We start from the raw sequence: 20,072 nt of genomic DNA, 5'->3' as shown, positions 1-20,072 counted from the left end.
CTTTTGTTTTATCAAAACTGTTGCTAGTGGCAACTGCTTTGGATGGTATGATTTATGTTTTTTTAAAAATGTCTTGATTCTGACACAGAAAGCTACTGATAATCTATTGCTGGATCAGGTTGTATGTAAAAAGGTAAAAAAACCTGGAATTTAGGGGTAGGGGAAGGTGTTCATAGAAACGGATAATTTTGCTGACTCAGGTAGAAAAAAGATATCCCTTTAGTTGTCAAAATTGTCTTTAAAATACCTTTCTATCTACCTAATGTACTTATCTGGCCCCAATTACCATAGTATCTGAGTGCCTCACGGACTTTGATGTATTTATCACCACAGCATCCCTGTGAGGTAGAGAGGTACAGTTATCCACTTTTTTAAAAAAGAAAAGGAGTACTTGTGGCACCTTAAAGACTAACAAATTTATCTGAGCATTTATCTGAGCTACAGCTGTAGCTCACGAAAGCTTATGCCCAGATAAATTTGTTAGTCTCTAAGGTGCCACAAGTACTCCTTTTCTTTTTGTGAATACAGACTAACACGGCTGCTACTCTGAAACCACTTTTTACAGATACAGAAAGGCTGAGACTTGCCCAAGGCCACAAAGGAAGTCCTATGGCAGAACAGGGACTTGAATCCAGGTCTCCCAAGTCCTAGGATAGCTAGTGCTTTAACCTCTGGACCATCTTTCCTTTCCTTTCAGTGACTTAAAGGAGAGAAAGTTCAAACAATTTTGAACTTTGAATTCTCATCTTTAACATAAATAATTGGTATAGAAGCTTTCTTGCTTTAATTTCTTCAATGGATGTATGGATCTTTTCCACCCACTGAACATCTGTGCAGTTTTGTGTGATGTAAGAATTCAAGAGCAGCTTTCTTCTCTGAAAGGAATAATATTAAAGATAATCATGGTTCGTTTTTAGCCAATTGCCTCCCTGGCAGTTAATCCATTAGGGCCACTATTTGGTTAGTTCTTTCAGTTTAGGAGAGGGTGTTTAAAATTAAAGTTTTGAAGAAATCTTGTGAGTAAATTTACATGTAGCTTAGGCCTGGATTTTCTTTGTTTATTTTAAAAATATAAAGGATTAAGATGAGCTGTCCTCAAACTCTTCCAGATAAAATGGGTTTATTATCATCTTCCATAGCTGTGTAATTGCTGTAGGTGCCAGCCATGCAACAAAGGTAACTCTGGCAAAGCAATTATGTTATGTCAGTGCTGCTATTTCATTACAAGGAAGCAGTCTTCTTTATTGACATAGCAAAAGTCCCCTAGATCTTCCCAACATGGGGAAAAATTATTTTAATCTTCTCTTTTTGGACTTCTCTGTGTCTCTAGGCAGTTATGCTGTGCTGATAACCAAGATATCTGATGCCCTTGGGATTTACCAGTAAATGCTAAAGCAAAAATTGTTTTTATTTATGCAAGTGACTGAGGGACTATACATCCTGCAGACCTAGGAGAGTAAATTTTACCTACCAAGGTATCTAGGATTTGTAGGAGTTTCTCGATGAACGTCCTTTAGAAGACTTCGTGTTAGGTATGCAGGTGACTTAAGTTGTCAAGACAGTTTTAAAAAAATCAATATGCTGACTGATGTGATGCAGAAATGCATAAACTAAAAGAATTACGGAGAAGGTTCTACTTCAGCTTACCCTTATCTTCCTCTTCTTACTTGCTTTACAAGCAACCAAAGGGCACTGTTCAGCACCGCTGTCCGTATTTAGAGTTGCACCTGGCAAACCAGGCAACCTTGGGTATAATCTTAGTTTGGATATTTTCTTTTAAATTGAGCTGCATCTGACAGATCTACTGAGTCTATTTCCAAACTGCTGAAGCGGTCAGTATATTTCTTGACACTAAACAAGGTTGTAAAGGGAATGCAGCAGCCAATGCACTATGGTAGATCTTTTCCCTCACTGCAGCATTCTATCGTTTTGCTCTTGCATTACTTGTTCAGTTTCATTTTTGTCAAGCAACAGCATACTTGCCTGTTTTTCCCCTGAGACTGCTGCAAATCATTAATCCTACTGTATTAAACTTGCATTCTCAGCTAATTTTGAAAATCCCAAACTTTCTTGCTTACAAGAAAGAACCCAGAATTAGTAAAATAATTGTGTTCTAGTGATCAACATTAGTACATTTTGGTAGTCCTACAGCGCTAATAAACACTGTTCTTTGCCAAAATGAGATGTCTGTTTCCTAATATTAATACAAAAAAGCATTGTTAGCAGAAATTTTAAAGTTTATCTTTTAGGATACAGTGGTGAGTATATAATTATGTAGTCTCATAACATATAACATTTTAGAAACACACAAATACCGTTTACATTGTTTTTGATTATTTAAAGGCAAGTCAGAGTTGTATAGGAGGTACAGAAAATGAGTGGTAGAAGGTAGCCTTTCATCCTTTAAAGAGAACAGGTCACTTTTACTTAAGAGCTATAATGGAAAAAATGGAAAATAGGAATCAGTTTAGTACAACCATTTGTAATGAATGGATTTTCTGTGAGGACTGAGAAATAAAATAGTGGGTAGTTCATCTCTAAAGTTTAAATGATTAGTCACTTTTGTTACTGATATTTTGTTAGGACAGCTGGACAGACTGCGAGATTAAATTGAATTAATGATCCAAATTGAATAAACAAAAACTAATATGAAAGATAGATTAAGCACTTTCTTGTGGGAAGGGATTTATATGCATCATTAAAATACTATCACAAATAAAAGTTTCTTGTAGGTTCCTTTCAGAATATAAACCTATAATTTATTATGCAAGATCTCTAGCACTTAACTCCTAATACTGCCCAAGTACATCCTATCTATTTCTAGTACTGGCTGTACATTTACCAACTTGATATATTGACTGTAGTCTCTTTGGAAGAGAAATTACATTGGAGAGTTTAGGCCAGTTTTATAATGCAATTAAAAATATGGAATCAAAACATTTCTCCTGCAAACTCGTCCGCTTTACTGTCATACATAACTGTTTTCCATGATAGAGTTAATTTGAGAGAATTTGATCTTAATGTGCTGAATAAATCCTGATGCCTTGAATTAAAAGGAAGGGTAAGTTTCATTTTCTGCTGCCAAGCATCTTGTTTTAATCTTGATGGCTCTATATTTCAGCTGGCGCCATTATTTCAGCAAGATTTCAGACAGAGGACATCTTCAGGTTTTATCCCTTAAATAAATGTAAACATTGTTTTTATAAGTTTCATACACAGTCCTGGTAGAGCTTTCCCTGGCTGAACACTTACTAGGCTGCTGTGTAAGGCTTCACGCACTGGGCCCTTGTGCTCTTGAGTTTCCCACGGACTGAGAGAGTCTGCAACAGTGTTTCTTTCCTTGGCCTCTCTAGCACATTTCCTGGGCATATGCGCTCTGTCCTTTACCCCTCCATGGAAATTGGAGCATACAACCCAGCTGCCCTAGGCATCTGGACCAGTGTTGGCAGGCTCCTCAGTAGCTTAAGCAAATTTTGTCCCAGAACTCCAACGTTGTGAGTGCTCTGGGTTTACAGTTTTTCCCTTTAAGGTTACCTAATAGGTGAAACAGGCAGAAACACAGGTAGGTTCCCTGCCTCAGTTTCCTCACCACTCTCGAGTACTGTCTGGGCTTAGGACAAAGGCTCCTGGTGTGTCCAGATCCTCCTTCTGAGCTCTTGGCACCTGTTCTGGGTGGACTGATTTAAATCAAAGTGACTTAAACTCCCTTCTTCGGTTCCTCCTAATTTTCTTAAACAAAATTAACTTAGATGGAAACTATCTATTTGTGATCTTAGCTCAAAGGTATCGCACATGTGTCTGCGTGAGCAAAATCTGTTTAGCTAGTTTTGAGTGATGGAGAGGTGGGGGAGAAAAAACGTGTTTCCATATGCCACTAATTTACTAAAAGCATGAACATTTTTTCCTCCATATATGGTTCATTTTCTAGATCTCCCTGAGTTCTAAGAAGCATCTTTTTATGAGAAATTTTTGCTTGGTAGGTTGTGCTAAAATGTTTAGTTTCCCACATATGCAGTAGGTTTAGATTTTTTTTTTTTTTTTTTTACCTTTCCCCATTCATCTTAAGGTGTTAGTACAAATTGCAGTTACTTGTGCTGTCCTCTTGAAAGCACCTAGAGAGAGCCAGCTCCTGCAGCAAAGCACAAGAACATGTAGCCTGTTCAGCTGAATGGCAGCAACTGCTTAAAATAAAATCTTAAAAGGCTGCAGCTTTCTCAGAAGGCAGATTCCAGGGAGAGCTTGTTCTCCCTTCCAGCCCTAGCAACATGAAATATCTTTGGAATATGTTTGCAATGAACTTCTCTGATCTTGGACTCTGTTTCATGCTTATATCAGCCTATTGACATAAGTAACAATAATTGGTTCTGAATTAAATCTTTCTGTAATTCATGGGCTCCTGGACTATGAGGGAAAGGATGAAAAAAGTGGCAAGTGGAGGTAAGTGAAGATGTTGCTGTTACACTGAGTCAGAACAGAAAGGAATAAATATGAAAGTTAAAATGACAGGCAAAGGTTAAGTCTTCATGTTGTATGTTTCGGTTGTAAATTATTTGACTTGGGGGCCTTGTGTTACTGTCTATAAACTGTCATGCACATCTGTGGGACTATAATAATGAAACAGAAAAGGGAACTCTCATTCGGAGCTTGGTGGAAGTGGGGTATATTTCTTGTCTTATACAATACATTCATCACATTCTTAAAGAGCATTGAATTCCTGCTCTTAAGACATATTTTTTTCTCTAAAAAGAAAAGGAGTACTTGTGGCACCTTAGAGACTAACACATTTATTAGAGCATAAGCTTTCGTGAGCTACAGCTCACTTCATCGGATGCATTTGGTGGAAAAAACAGAGGAGAGATTTATATTTTTCCACCAAATGCATCCGATGAAGTGAGCTGTAGCTCACGAAAGCTTATGCTCTAATAAATGTGTTAGTCTCTAAGGTGCCACAAGTACTCCTTTTCTTTTTGCGAATACAGACTAACACGGCTGCTACTCTGAAACCTGTGACTTTTTTTCTCTGATCAGTAGGGCCTGTAGGCATTTTCCTTCTCGGTGTATAAGGTGTTCAATGGAATGACTGGAGGGTAGGGTTCAGCTTTTCTTCTGAACAGATTTTGTTCTAATAAATTTGTTCCATTGATGATGTTAGTGTCAGTTAGACATGGGCGCAGTGCAAACAAACCTGGTGAAATTCTCCATGGAGTGCTTTGCGTTTAGCGCCTATGATTAATATAAATGATTGATCACCTTATCAAAACTTAATCCAGACTGATATGCTTTGGATGGTCAGTTGGTCATGTGAATGCCTGTGAGAATAAAATTAATGCATTTAAATATAGTCTCCACTTAGCAGAAATAAGGTACTCTCTTGAGATATTCTGGAGTTTCTTCTGAACAGTGATTCCATGTGTACATGTTTTCCTTCTGGTCTTTACAGTTGACTATCCAGAAACGCTAGTATCTTAATAATGACATTAAATCATTTGTTGGGTTAGTTTTTAATACAAACTATCTAAAAGCAGAGCTTGCATCCAATTCTTTAAAGTTAAATCCCTCTGACTTTCCCCTTTTGAAATGTATGGTATAAGTAAAAGAAGTATCCTTTAATGCATCCTCTGTTTATCTTTGTCTCTTTTGCTGACACATCTCTTTACCAAAAGATGTGCTAGAGAAGCCGTCCAAAACATAGCAGAGACAGAGAATGCTACTGGGTACCAGGAACTCTTCTGAGTCAATTCCATCACATTAACTCAATTATATCAGTGACCTTGTGAAAGTAATCGAACTGTTCTTTCAGTTTGCTTTCTTACCTAAAGAGTCCTGAGAATTAATTTATATAGTACAGCACATCTGGGGGACGAATCCCAGAATTATCTAACACTTTCACTGGGTGAATCCATTAGTGTTAGGCAATCGGTCTAAATCTGAGTTTGGGTTGTGAGGAAGTAGAACCAGGATTTCTTACCTGAGTCTGTTCTTGAGAATAAAGCCAAGTTCCAAACTGAGTTTTGTTATCTAAGTGCTTGTCTGCATAGTGAAGAGTGCCAGCATGATTATACTGCTGTAGCTATTCTGGCATAACTGCCTGTGTGGAGACTCTTATTCATGGAGAATGGGTGGCTTTTTCTAGCTTAGTTTATACTGCTTCCAAAGTGAAATACACTAAACCAGAAAAAGTTATTCTGATTTCAGGTAAGTGTTCACATGGAGAATTAATTATAATTATGGCAGTAAATTTCCCTGTGTAACCCAGCCTTAAGATTTTAATAGCATTAGCTTTGTTTGATAGTGTAAAACGAAATCCTTAATGTGGCACATTCATAAAGCACATTCCTACATCAATACTTTGAGAACACAGATGCAGAATATACACACAGAATATTTTATTTCATTAAATCTGGTAATATGAAAATATAAGGAGAGCTTGCATAACACAACCACAGTGAAAGTCCCCTTCGGGGTTGTTTTTTTCACATTACTCTGAAGGATTTGTATTTACCTCGTGCGCTTACTCAAAAAGAGACCTTTTTGCAGGTATCTCTGCACTGATGATCCCAAATCCACACACTGAAAATTTTGCCTAAATATGAAATAATGAATTTGATAAAATTTCACATAACACAGCAATTATGAGAACATATATATGGCTTAATTCTGATTTAGCACTTGCATTAGATATGGCATAACGGATAAGTTTCCTTTATTAAATACAGATGTAATGATAAAAGTATTAGGATTTTTTTCCTGTTGAACTACATACTGGCTAATGTCATACCCAAGTGACTACTGTTTTCTAAATACACAGTGTGCAAATACCTTATGGACCATTTTGGTCTATATGAAAGAAAACAAGTTGTGAAGTTACACTGAAGAACTAATGAGCTCACTGGGGATATGAGGGAGGGGCATGGTGTGTTTTTTCTCAGGTGAACCTGGTCCTTTTAGCAGATACTTATTTCCTTTCTGTAGTGCTAATGATAAGCATACTTTTCAATATAAATGCTGCTGTTCTGATACAAGTTTAGGCCTGGTCTCCACACCGATTTTGTATCGGTACAACTAAATTAAGGAGTGATTTTTTTTTTAATTCATTTATTTTTGTTGAAATAGTTATCCTAGTATAATCTCTAGTGTGGACACAGTTATGCTGGTATAAAAGTGCTTATATTGGTGTAGCTTATTCCCCTTCACGTACTGGAATAAGCTATTACCGGTATAATGATGTCTGCATGAAGTGGTGATGTACTGCTTTTAAATGTACCTTTATAATTAAAGCAGTACAGTTTTTGTTTGTAGATAAGGATTTGTTATCTAGGATTGAACAAAGTTTCAGAGGGCTGGAGTTGTTTGCTCCAGGAAGTCTGATTAAGTCTTCGGGGATTTTAAAATTTGGTTGAAAAAATGTATATAAAACGGTTTTAGTGATGTGTGCAAGCAACCCTCAAAACAAAACAAAAGTTGTCCATTGAAATGTATCCCTCTCTTAGAAGCACATTGGAATATCTGTTTTTAAATGGACTTGTTTGTTGCCTTGTATCTCAGAAACTGACAAATAGAGTGGTGCTTGACTGTTACAATCTGGGTAGAAGGCAGCAAGATAGTATATTTTCATAAACTGGGTAGAAATGCAGTAGAAAAAGTTCAGAGGACATGTTCTGTAATTTTTTGTAACTGAAAAATACTAAGAGTGCCCTCTTCTGGATAAGACAGCATTGCTTACCTTGACTGGATCAGTTAGTATTCATGAGGTAGGGTGAGGACAAATTTCAGTACCAGAAAGTTCCAGACCAAAAAAAAAAAAAAAAAAAATCCTATTATAATATGCTTGTATTTTAAACAAGCTAGTTCCAAATAAATATAGTTAAGTCTTCAGTTTGTATTTGTATAGGTCCAGCTAAAAAGTAAATGAATTCTTAGTATTTCTGTTAATGCAGATATAACATTTTTCTCTTGCCAAATAGATTTAGTGATTGTATTCTGAAAAATATTGGGAAATCCATTTAGATTGGGAAGGGGACATGCCTCCCACAATATAAAATGAAAAGGAGTACCCGTGGCACCTTAGAGACCACCAAATTGGTGCCACGGGTACTCCTTTTCTTTTTGCGAATACAGACTAACACGGCTGCTACTCTGAAACCTGACAATATAAAATGTAACTAGACTATCAAATACAATATTGCACAATTTGTTGAGAGTCCATTGTTCTAAATTAGGTGTTAAATACCTTTGTTAGAGAATTGATTAAATTGATAGATAAATTTGCTTTTGTTTCTTTAATTCAATCTTGGTATAAAAATCTAGTAGTTAATTTTATTGCATAGTGTATTCTCTATACTTGGGAAATTAGGAATTTTTATACATTGTTAACTTGAGTGTGCCTGGGAACAATTCCACTGACAGGCGTCTTAGTTGAAGGTATATTTTCCAGCAGTCAGGATTAAATTGGTTGACCCGTTGTTTCTTGTAAATTAAATTAGGCAGATAAATAGCTTAATGTTCTTATGTATGAAAAAGCACTGTAGATATTTTTAGTTGTATTAACAATGTTGCCTGTCAGACCTGTCGTCACTGCCATAAGCTTCTAGTTGTTTAGTTTTAAAGGTAAGCTAAAGCCGCTAAATATCTGAGAAGGACAAACAAAAATAGCCCAGTGACCTTCAACACTGTTTGAATTAAGTGCCTTATTCATAGATTCATAGATACTAAGGTCAGAAGGGACCATTCTGATCATCTCATCCGACCTCCTGCACAGCACAGGCCACAGAATCTCACCCACCCACTCCTACGAAAAACCTCACCTATGTCTGAGCTATTGAAGTCCTCAAATCGTGGTTTAAAGACTTCAAGGAGCAGAGAATCCTCCCTCAAGTGACCCGTGCCCCACGCTACAGAGGAAGGCGAAAAACCTCCAGGGCTTCTCCAATCTGCCCCAGAGGAAAATTCCTTCCCGACCCCAAATATGGAAATCAGCTAAACCCTGAGTATATGGTCAAGATTCACCAGCCAAATACTACAGAAAATTCTTTCCTGGGTAACTCAGATCCCATCCATCTAATATCCCATCTCAGGGGATTAGTCCTATTTACCCTGAATATTTAAAGATCAATTACTTACCATTGTTCATGTAACATTCTTTAAGATGGAATAAAGATGTCAGTTCATTTTTTAGATACTGAAGTTAATCATTAAAGCTGAGTCTCAAATTACTATTACTCAGCCTAAATTTGCTAGTAAGATTTAGTCTTTGTGATTTTTCATTCTGTGCTATTTTTATCTGTAAAATGAAACAGTAAAATAACAGGTAACTGAAACTGTTGAATGGGGGTTGATGTGCAGCCTTCTGGGTGCTATTTGTTATCTGGAGGCTTTTTACTAAAGATTCTCTGCCTTTAGCTATGCAGTATAGTACATTTGAAAATTGCTTAATACAAAAAATTAAACTGTTTAAAAATTTAATTACTGTGATCAATATTTTTCACAAATAACATGAACAGTGCATAGCATTTTTCTACAATGTATTATTTCAAAGTAATTTAGAACAGAAAGTTGCTCAGGTTGGATTTTTGTAAGGTTTTTTTTTTTTTCCCAGTTCCTAGAAAAGATGTTGTCAATTTAGTGGGAGTTTTTAAGTAGTCTTTCATTCTTTATAGCTTGTGTTTGTGTTGAAAGTTAGTAAAACATCACATGCATTAAATGGAAACTTATGCATGGATTGACAATGATTGATTTGTGTAATTCTGTAAGTATTCATAATAGCTATATGTAAAGCCTAACTTTGATCTAAACTCTGCTTAGTCTCTAATATGAGTATGTAGAGTAAAGTGCTAAAACATGAAGTTTTATCTTCAGGTTTCCCTATGGGCTTTTTTGCTGATAAGAAAATGCTGTGAGGGCTAGTAACGAGAACAGCTGGGAGAAGCAGTATGTTTATTACCCTTCCCTTTTGTATTGCCTCAGCTAATTCCCCTCCTTCATTGTCTGCGTAGCAGCTAAATATAATTCCCATTGGCTGAGGCTTTGGTGGGGAGGGGTAAGTGGTTTTGTTTTTCTCTGCCTGTATGATCTCACTCTTATTTGCCTCTGCACTTAAAGCTGTAGGTTCTTTTCAGTTTCACCTTGCATAGAGGATTGTTTACATTCAGTTTCCTTTGCTGTGCCTTGTGAAAGTAACTGTTAGCTTTGGTTGTTCAGACCTCAACATGCAAAGTTATTAACACACAGGATTCTATTGTATTTGTTTTAACAGACTTTTTTAACTGGAATAAACGCCTTTTGGAAGACAGATCTTCTACTTCTGAACTGCCTTCACCATTGCCACATTGTTTTATCTAATGTGCTACAAGGATGAGCCCAGCATTTGGAGCTATGGAAGTGGAGCACTATGCCAAGGGAGTCCTGCTCGAGCCTTTTGTCCACCAGGTTGGGGGTCACTCCTGTGTCCTCCGGTTTAATGACAAGACCATCTGTAAACCCCTCATCCAGAGGGAACACCAATTCTATGAGACTCTCCCAACAGAAATGTGTAAATTCACTCCACAGTATGAAGGTATGTTACGAAACCTTAGAAAGGGGTTGGGCTTTTTCTCTTTTGTGAATCCAAGTGTGCTCTGTTTCCTCTAAAATCTCTTCTCTTGCGGAAGAGATTTTAGGGGTTTTCTTTTCATGTATTTTGATGTTGTCTGAGCCAGGCTGTGGAGATGCAGGGTGGAGATGCTTGCCAGTGGGTCTTTGGGCTGACTAACACAGCATTAGAGTAGAGCAACTCTGCTGGTGACAGCCCATATATCTCCCTTAGGCACAGACAGGTAAGTAGCTAACAGCTTGTAAATGTTTTCAGTAATACTTTCATTTTTATTTCTGATTTTAATTTTTTTATTATTTTGTTGCCTCTTGTTTAATGTGTGTCTTCAGGGGCTGGGTAAGATTGCCTGAATACATGTTTTGTGGAAGTTTAGCTGTATTGTTTTGTGTTTTGGGTTGTCCTCTAATTCTCATATATTAATCACTATATATAACATCAGTATAGCAAAGAAAGTTGAAAAGTATCTTGTTAAACATTTGCAGTTTGTTTCTGCCCTTAAGGAAACGAAAATTCCTGGCATTTAGGTAGGCAAGGATCAAGTAGCCGTGATGAGGCTGAGTCAGATGGTATGTAGGAGTGGAAATTCCAGTTCTTTTAAGCATTGCACTAGTTAACCAAAATGCTTCTCTCTTTGTGGGGTATTCCATTAACTGCTGTCTGGTGATTAATTGATAAAATAAGTCTGAAGCATTTATTCATTTTGAATTGCTTTTTAAAGCATTTTAGACTTGAACACTGAGTAAGGGTGGCCAAGTGTCTTTTGATATTGATTGTAAAATTGAAGGAGGACTTCAGAGATGTTTCAAAGTTATATTGCCTGAATGTTCACATACTTGCCGAGAGGTTTGAACACATCTTATTAAAAGCTCTTTTGGAATTGTTGAAGAAAATGTGGTCTATAAATTATACTTTACAAAATGTTAGAACAATTGTACTAGTATATGTGGTTTTTCTTTGGGGAGTGTGGGAGGGATTTAGGGGTAAGGGGGCCTCATTTGGTCCATCTCTGTTGTTTTTTCCAGGATAAAGCCAAAGGCCATTTGCTAGCTGGCTCCCCCATTTTTTCCTGTAGTCCTTTCCAATGTGGCAGCAGGACTGTCAGTCAGAGCTTCTGCACTCCCTACCCCAGCTACTGTAGGTCCCAGAACCGTCTGCCCTGCTCAGAAGTGCCAATCTCTCGCCGAGAACTCTCCCCTCCGGCCGAGTGATGTGCTGCAAGAACTGTGCAGATTGATTGATTTGAGGATAAAGAGAAAGGACTGAGAAAAAAAATAAAAAAACATTCAGCCAGTTGTTACGGCTTCTTCGATAATCATTGAAACTTTCTAATATGGCACTGGGGGCAACCCTATCAGAACTTTCCTCTAAGACTCTTAATATACAATGCAGTGTTCTAGAGACGCTTGAGATGAGGAGGAAAAAATGCTTTCAAGGTTCACCATGTTTCTATGTACTACAATCAGATTTGCTTTGTATTGCTTTTTGTTCTTTATTTCACAAGACTGCTGCATAACCAACATCAATAAAATATATACCCCAAAAAGGGGGGGGAGTGTAAAATTAAACGTGGTGATTCTAAGTGGAAGCCTTTGAACTAGTGTCTGTTGTAATGTGTGACGTTTTTCTTGTTTTGCTCTGCTTGCAAGCCTTTCCTTGCCCTTGGAATCTATTAACCCGCAAAAAAATCTGGATAAATGCTTTTTGCTTTGCTGTCATGCAAAACTTAAAGCTTTTGGTGTTTCTATGCAGGTTATTTTTCACTGAAAGATGTAAATATAAAATGTTTTACATCTCTCCTAGGGTCAGACCAGTCAGACTTTTTTTTTTAAATTAATAAAATTTTTCAATAATTGAAATCGTCTCCTGTTATTATTTGATTCCTATTTGACTCTGTGCATCAGAGAGAAAAAAATCTTTTCTGTCACTATTGTTTTGTCTACATAATAAATTGTCTTCTCTGTGAGGTGTCATTTTGTCTAGATGTTTTGATATTTGTTAGGTTGACAGATGAGTTTTGGCCTGTGGCAAGATAAAAACTAAGGACCTGGGTAAGAGAAAAACCAAAAGTTGCTATATTCTTTGTGTAAAATCATGTTGCATAAAGTGTTTGCGTGTCATTTCAATGATTGCTAACTGGTCATCTCCTCTCTTTCCCCAGGCGTGGTGTCGGTGAGCTTTGAAGAGGATGAAGATGGAAATCTGTGTCTAATAGCCTATCCATTAAATGGGGACCATGATAACTTGGAAAGCATAGATAATTCTGACTGTGAACCCAAAAATAAGTTGTTACGGTGGTCTAACAAAAAGACTGTATTATTAGAAAATGACAAAATAAGTAAGGAATGGGTCCGACAGCACAGGAAAGAGGAAAAAATGAAAAGGTAGGTCAAAAGGAAATGAGTGTAAAGCTTTGAAACATAACCTCCATGTGTTTAATTTTATTCATATCTGTTCTGATGCAGATATGAATAAAATTAAATACATGGGGACTATGTTTCAATGCTAGAATGGAGGTTTTTATCCAGTCTTTCTGTTTCTTCCACCATATGTTTCTTCCTCCCTCTCTCATTTCTGTTTGTCTCTTCTTCTTCCACTGTGAAACACTTTCAGTAGCAGAAGTGGTTTCCATTCACGCTAGTTTCATTTGAGCCCCTTCACAATTATATCTTTTCAGTGGTCAGTTGAAGGTTCCAGGATTCTGGTTATTTTCTAACTGTAGTGTCTACAAAAGCATGACTGTGCAAGAGAAAAATTCAGCTATGCTGAATGAGTTTACTGGAATCTTTTTCATGTGTGAATGAGGAAAAATGCAATTAGAGGTGAAGCAGGATTCCTGCAAACCTGTTCCCAATTCAAATCCCCCGATCTGTGATATACTGTAGTGGCAGTTACCAGAGAGCTGTAACAAAATGGAAATCTGGAAAACTTCTAGGTGTGCCCTGCATACTCTATCTAAGTAGTACAAGTAGGTGAGGTATTCTGTAGATCTCATTACTGTTTGTTTCATAGGGTCTGTTGAAATCTGCAAATATAAATTCGCATATAGTCAGATTGTGGAAGCAGATTTACAAAGACTGAAATATCAGCAATGGGAATCTTCCCCAGGCCCATGTATAATGAAATAATGGATTTTGCCAGCTGTTGGTAGAAGTATTTTGAGATATATATGAATAGGCTAATTGAAAGCATTGAGTGGTTGAGGGTCAGCAGTGTATAATATGTAAAACTTGAACAAATTATATCTTTTCCTTTTAAATGTAGGGTACTTTCTTTCTCCATTTGGCTTCTGACTTCTTACTTTTTTTGTTTTCTAGTCACAAATTAGAGGAAGAATTTGAGTGGCTGAAGAAATCTGAAGTCTTGTATTACAGTGTAGAGAAAAAGGGGAATGTCAGTTCACAGTTTAAGCATCATAACCCTTGGAGTATGAAATGTCACCAGCAGCAGTTACGGCGGATGAAGGAAAATGCAAAACATCGGAACCAATATAGTATCCTTTCCCAGAAGTCTCTCTCGCAACAGCAGAACAAGAAGGGATTTTGCTTTTCTTTTCTTAGCAAAGCCCCCCCACCCCCCAAATAAAATAAAGCCCAACCCAGACTCTGTAGTTATAACACTGAAAATGTGATTATGTGAAACCATAGTTTGTCAGATAGAAGGTGACTATGAATGGATCGTTACTCTGCCAGAATTTGGACTTTCCAACACTTAAACACATCTGTGCTGGGCAACTCAAGGAATCTACTTTAGTATGAATCTGTTAGTGGAAAAATTTCTAGCACCCTAGGTGAAGTGATCACTGACTAGACAGGTTTACTAATGCATGAGTTTAGAGGTGTGGAGTTCTGCTGCTTCTTTCCTTGGCATGAGCAGTTATGAGATTTGTTGTGTATATATTAGGATGACGTCAAAAGATTTAGCCTCCACTCCCCCACCCTCACAATTCCAAAAATGTATCTTCTCAGATATTTTTTTTTTTTTTAAAGTATGAGGGGATTGTTGTTTTTTAATTAAAGTAGTCAAATGTGGAACGTTTTCATTCCCTGAGTGAGAAAATAGCAGTACTTTTGAAAACTTCTTTTGTACAGGCTAGTCGTTGGCTACCAGCAGCTTCCTGATTTCAGCTAATTTTTTAGTGAAAGCAAACTGAACCTAAAATCTTATCTGGGTTTATAACTGAGAAGATGAAAATCCTTAGTAAATGCAAGTTCCTAAAAGCAGAAGCAGATTATAGTTATTGCCTCTGAGAGTGTAGGATTGATCATATGATGGAAAATGAGATTTCCTTGTTCCATTAGTGCCAGTGCAGCTGTCAGAGCACGCACTCTTAACTCTAGTAAAGACAAAAGGAGTCTATATGCCTGTGAACCTTTAGAGAAGTGGTGGACAGCCCGCGGGTCGGAAGCCGCCCATCAGGGTAATCCGCTGGCAGGCCATGAGACAGTTTATTTACATTGACCGTCCGCACGCACGGTCACCTGCAGCTCCCAGTGGCCATAGTTTGCCGTTTCTAGCCAATGGGAGCTGTGGGAAGCGGTGGCCAGCACATTTCTGCAGCCCGCGCCACTTCCCACAACTCCTGTTGGCTAGGAACGACGAACCGCAGCCACTGGGATCTGCGAGCGGCCATGCCTGCGGACGGTCAATGTAAACAAACTGTCTCCGCAGCCCACCAGTGGATTACCCTGACAGGCCACAGGTTGCTCACCACTGCTTTAGAGTGATGTTGGTTCTCTTCCATAATAAGGCACAAAGAACCTTGAATACATTCTGCTTGCAGTTGGCACAGATGCTGTAAAGATCTTAAGACCTATATGCTTAGGGAAGGGAATCTTGTATGTGAAGAGTTTGGGTGATTGGATCACTAAAAATGTGTATGCATAAACATAATTAACCTGTTAGAAACATGTAGAACGATTAATCAAATAGAATTCTCCCAGGGGCTAGCCTCACAAGTGATAAGTTCCTAGCTAGATAATTTAATGGGCCCCCATTACCATAGTATCTGAGGTCTTCCCAAATATTTATGAATTTATCCTCATAACCCCTTAGTGACAGAAGGAAGCATTATCCCCTCATTTTAGAGATGAGGAACCAAGGCACGGAGAGAATTTTAGTGACTTTCCCAAGGTCATGAAAGTGTCTGTGGCAGAGCAGGAAATAGAATCCAGATCTCATGAATTCCAGTCCAGTGCCTTCATCACTAAAACGTTTTTCCTCCCTTTATGGAAATAGTGTCTGCTAGGTTTACTCAGTCCAGGTAGAACTTAAAATTAGACTGTGGATTGCCAGAATGTGGCCAGTCTTGTAAATAATGTAGCCCATAGTGATTTTCATCTCTAATTTGGAGGTGCTTGTAGAATGAGAGCAGTACAAGCTGGAACCTATAGTCTCTTTGGATGTCACATCCAAATGAAGACTAGGTCATGTGCAGTCTACTTTTGGTTCTTGCTAAATTGCTAGTGCAGTCATGATTGGGCAAAAGTTGGAGGCCCCTGTTTTTAGCCGTTTCTCAATTTTATTTTTTTAACTTTTGCTGATTGCTAAGAAACGCCATCACTACCTCCACTTGGAATGGGGCTGTCAGAATGCTTTTTAAACCTGTATTTCTTATGGTAAGGCTTTTTCCTTAACAAGTCAGAATTTATCTTGCTGGAAAATCTAACCTCCCGATACGAAGTGCCATGTGTGTTGGACCTTAAAATGGGAACCCGGCAGCATGGAGATGATGCATCAGAAGAGAAGAAAGCTAACCAGATCCGGAAGTGTCAGCAGAGTACTTCAGCGGTTATTGGGGTCCGAGTGTGTGGCATGCAGGTGAGTCTGAAATGGATTGCAGGTAGGGATGGGAATAAAACAGGCTATACTTGAAGAGACATTTTTTAAACACTTGTACCTTTTGTGGTTTGGTACTATTAGCAAAGACTCTAACTTTCTTCTGAAACAAGCCTTCATCTGCTCAGAACTGAGGAAAATATCTGCTTCCCAGAGTTACAAGTATGATTGACTGGTAATAGCGAGAATGTGAGTTCAGTAATTTTCCAGCCAATCACAAACAAACTGCATTATCTTATTAAGGTGGCAGTAGGAAAATGAATTTTATTGCTTTCTTGATCCATTATATTCTTTGTATTTGTAGTTTTAGACATCTCCTTATTATCTAATCATCCCACTTCATGCCCCTACCCTTGAGAGGTCCTACCTTGCATTCACTTTTCTAACTGAAGGAAATTTGATGACTTTCTTCAGAGCACACCAGTGTCACTAATCAATCAGAGGAGCGACTGCATAGCAACCTGCAGCTCTCACTCCGCATCACAGTATGTGTGTGTCCTGTGAGCTGGAGATCAGAAAACAAACCTGTCTGTCTTCTCTCACTGTGCATGGATGGATCTTACCATTTGGCTGTCAGAACAGCAGCAACAACTCTTACAGTTACTACTATCCTGGAGACTTGGAAAGTTTGGATTCTTTTCACTGCCGAAAGTAAACTTTGTGTAATGTGCAAACGAGAAGTTGATCATTAAATATGAGTAAGATTGCAGTGCAGATACAATGAGGGAGCAGCTTAGGCTTTCATTTAAAGTAAAACCGTGCAGCTTGCATATCTCTGGCAACTGTGTGATTTGATTGAGACCTAAGAAATGCCTTAACTGCTTCACTGCAGCTCCAGTGGTGTTGAAGAGCCACCACTGCTGCTATGAAGTGGAGTGAGGACTGTCCGTACTTCTCCTTCCAGCTTCTTTGTGGGAGAGTTAAGCCTTTTCCCATTCATCTGTAGATGTTGGCAGAGAGCGGGCATGTTTTTTTTTCCTAGTGGCCTTAGTAGGTGGAGAAAATGATTTCTCTACCCACTGCCAGTCACAAATGTTCTGTCTGGCAGTAGGCAGTTCTGTGGGGTACTTCCTTTTCTATCCAGTAGACTCCCCTGATGCCTGATGTGTTCACTCAGCACTCCCTGCTCTGTTCGGGAAAGTGAGTATTCCTGTGGCTGGCACTCAGCTCACCTAAACTCACATATCGAGAACGGAGAACCTGTCAACAGAGATGGATGGGGAGGAGTGCCACCTTTGTTCACCACCATATTGGTGCTCAACTAGGATAAAGGTTCTGGTTTCCTGTTCCAGCCCATTTAGAGTGTGTGCCCTTCAGACATAGAGGCCTCTGCTGGAGAAACATACAGAGCTGTGGAGGGTGGTTGTTCGATTTACAGGTCTCTGCCCTGTAAATATAGACTCCACCTGATTTGTGGGTTTGATTTAAATGACATTCTCGGTTTGTAGGAAAAAGCAATGATTACTGTTTGCTTAAAAATACCCTTTTCTTCTTCTGTATGGGATCTTGCTTCAGTGTTTCATATGGGAAATTGCTGTCATTCAGACTTCCAGCAGTTGTGGGAATAGGTTTGGTAAGGCTGCCAGCAGAGGCATGCAGTAGTTGCTAATGGAGTGAGTGATATGGAGTGGCTGCCCTACATGTTGTAACTTGACTTCAGAAATCTTGGCCTCAGCCTTCCTAATCTTTCTTAAACTCTTCATCCCTTTTTTCAAAATGGAAAAGCTCAAGTCTAAGCCGGAGGAATTTTCAGTTTCCTTTGTGACTAGCAATACTTCAAATATTGGTGGGCCTGTGGTTGCTAGGATGCTTTCGCCTCCAACTGCATAAGAGCTGTTTTAAGAGACAAACGCATCATCTTGGTAAAACTTTTTTTCTCTGCTGGTACATTGTTAATTTTTCTGGAGTATGATTCAGTTACCATTGCTGGCAATCCAACCATTCCTTTTGTTCCTCTCTCTCCTATATAGGTCTACCAGACGGGCACTGGCCAGTTAATGTTCATGAATAAATACCATGGGCGAAAGCTTTCAGTCCAAGGATTTAAAGAAGCACTTTACCAATTCTTTCATAATGGCAAATACCTGCGCAGGGAACTCTTTGAACCAGTTATAAAGAAATTGACTGAACTCAAATCTGTCTTAGAAAAACAGGAGTCTTACCGTTTCTATTCCAGCTCCTTGCTGATCATTTATGATGGCAAGGAGTTGCAGGAAGTGACTGTGGACTCGGATCCAGAGGACTTGGAGGATCTCTCAGAGGAGTCTTCGGATGAATCAGCTGGAGCATATGCGTACAAGCCCACTGCTAGTACTGTTGATGTCCGTATGATAGACTTTGCCCATACGACCTGCAAGTACTATGGGGAAGATAGTGTGGTGCATGAAGGCCAAGACACAGGTTATGTTTTTGGACTTCAGAACTTAATAGGTATTATTAAAGAAATAAGAGACGAAAGCAGCGAATAAACAGTTTGAATGCACATCAGTAGAAGGCACTATAGTGACTCTTTGTATTCCAAAATTATTGGCCACTTTCTAGTGGTAGGAATCTTTACAGACTCTATTGGGTTGGTCCCATCAGAGTCAGACTTGTTCAGAGGAGGGCATTTACTTACAATGGTGCTGGACCTAGCACTGGCAAATCTTGGTATCCTTATTTATTTTAACTCTTTCTTAAACATTCCATATTTGATTATTCAAATACCTCTGTTATCCCGGTGTGTATATGTTCCAATAAAATTCTTTTTGTTCATTGTAAATTATGATGGTGTCATTGCTGGTAATTAGGAAGGAGAATCAGAGTTCCCAGATCTTCCCAGTCATATAGTACAGAAACTGGGTTTGATCACTGGATATTGAGGGGCAAATAATAAATTATCTTCTTAAAAATATCCAGTTAATTGTTTTTATAGTAATTCAGGATCTCATTACTATAAATCTCATGGGGGTAAATAGCCCCTTTTGGATAGTTTGTACAATATTACCATAAAGATAAATTGAACCAAAGCATGAATAAGAACCCCTCAAAGGATTAACCTTCAGCTTAGTTTGAGTTCAGTCACAGCTATTGGTGGATTGCTGCACAATATGAAAACCCATCCCCTAAAAGGCTTAAAATCTAATTTGAGACAAGATGCAATAAGCAAGAGTGACGCAGTGAGGGAAGACGAGGGGAACAAAGATCACCCAGTTTCAGATAAGCTATTGCATGATCTGATGATGCCAAATCATCTTCAGTTTTTAAAAATACATATCAGCTCTCCCCAATTATATACGATCAAACCATCACAGATTGGCTGATCTATCGTATATGTCACAGTAAAGGTGGCTCTTGAGGGATTTGAGGAAAGAGAGGGTAATGGCCTTATGGATCAATTCATGGACAGAGTCCATTGCACAAGGGGTAGCATGGAAGAAAAGGCTAAGGTGGTTGTGTGGAAGCAGTTGACATACGTGCAGGTGAATCTGGCATTGCTGACAGAGTAGATGAGGTGATGTGACGAGACCAAGTAGACAAGTGAAGAGATTAAACAAAGGGAGCAGTGTTGGCAGAATGGGCCAGGAAGATGATCTTAGCAGTTGTATTCAACTGCATCAGAGGGGAGTGGGATGTATGTATTGGGAGAGAGGAGGATGTTGCAGTAGTC

At 38.5% G+C, this 20,072-nt stretch overlaps 1 protein-coding gene and 1 long non-coding RNA gene across 7 annotated transcripts in view; both read left to right on the top strand.

Annotated features, from left to right (window-relative positions):
* Positions 1 to 19,184, top strand: part of IP6K2 (inositol hexakisphosphate kinase 2) — a 63,050-nt gene extending 43,866 nt beyond the window's left edge. For 5 of the 6 annotated variants that reach the window (XM_043518444.1, XM_043518445.1, XM_043518446.1 and 2 more), the window contains 5 exons: positions 10,253 to 10,552; positions 12,747 to 12,969; positions 13,903 to 14,078; positions 16,230 to 16,405; positions 18,394 to 19,184. In XM_043518444.1, coding sequence (XP_043374379.1) covers positions 10,351 to 10,552; positions 12,747 to 12,969; positions 13,903 to 14,078; positions 16,230 to 16,405; positions 18,394 to 18,891 — 1,275 coding nt within the window. In that variant the 5' untranslated portion in view covers positions 10,253 to 10,350 and the 3' untranslated portion in view covers positions 18,892 to 19,184. Of the gene's footprint in view, positions 1 to 10,076; positions 10,101 to 10,252; positions 10,553 to 12,746; positions 12,970 to 13,902; positions 14,079 to 16,229; positions 16,406 to 18,393 lie in introns of those variants that run through there. The other variant, XM_043518447.1, reaches the window with a different exon arrangement.
* On the top strand, positions 10,605 to 12,444 carry LOC122460961. Its single transcript, XR_006282615.1, has 3 exons — positions 10,605 to 10,615; positions 11,148 to 11,154; positions 11,611 to 12,444. It is a non-coding gene; the product is annotated as an uncharacterized LOC122460961 (long non-coding RNA).
* Positions 19,185 to 20,072: the final 888 nt, after the last annotated feature.

Source organism: Dermochelys coriacea, chromosome 7 (assembly GCF_009764565.3).
Source record: "Dermochelys coriacea isolate rDerCor1 chromosome 7, rDerCor1.pri.v4, whole genome shotgun sequence".
NCBI lineage: Eukaryota > Metazoa > Chordata > Testudines > Dermochelyidae > Dermochelys > Dermochelys coriacea.
The sequence above is the reverse complement of the archived record's forward strand: the minus strand, read 5'-3'. Positions and strand labels throughout refer to the sequence as shown.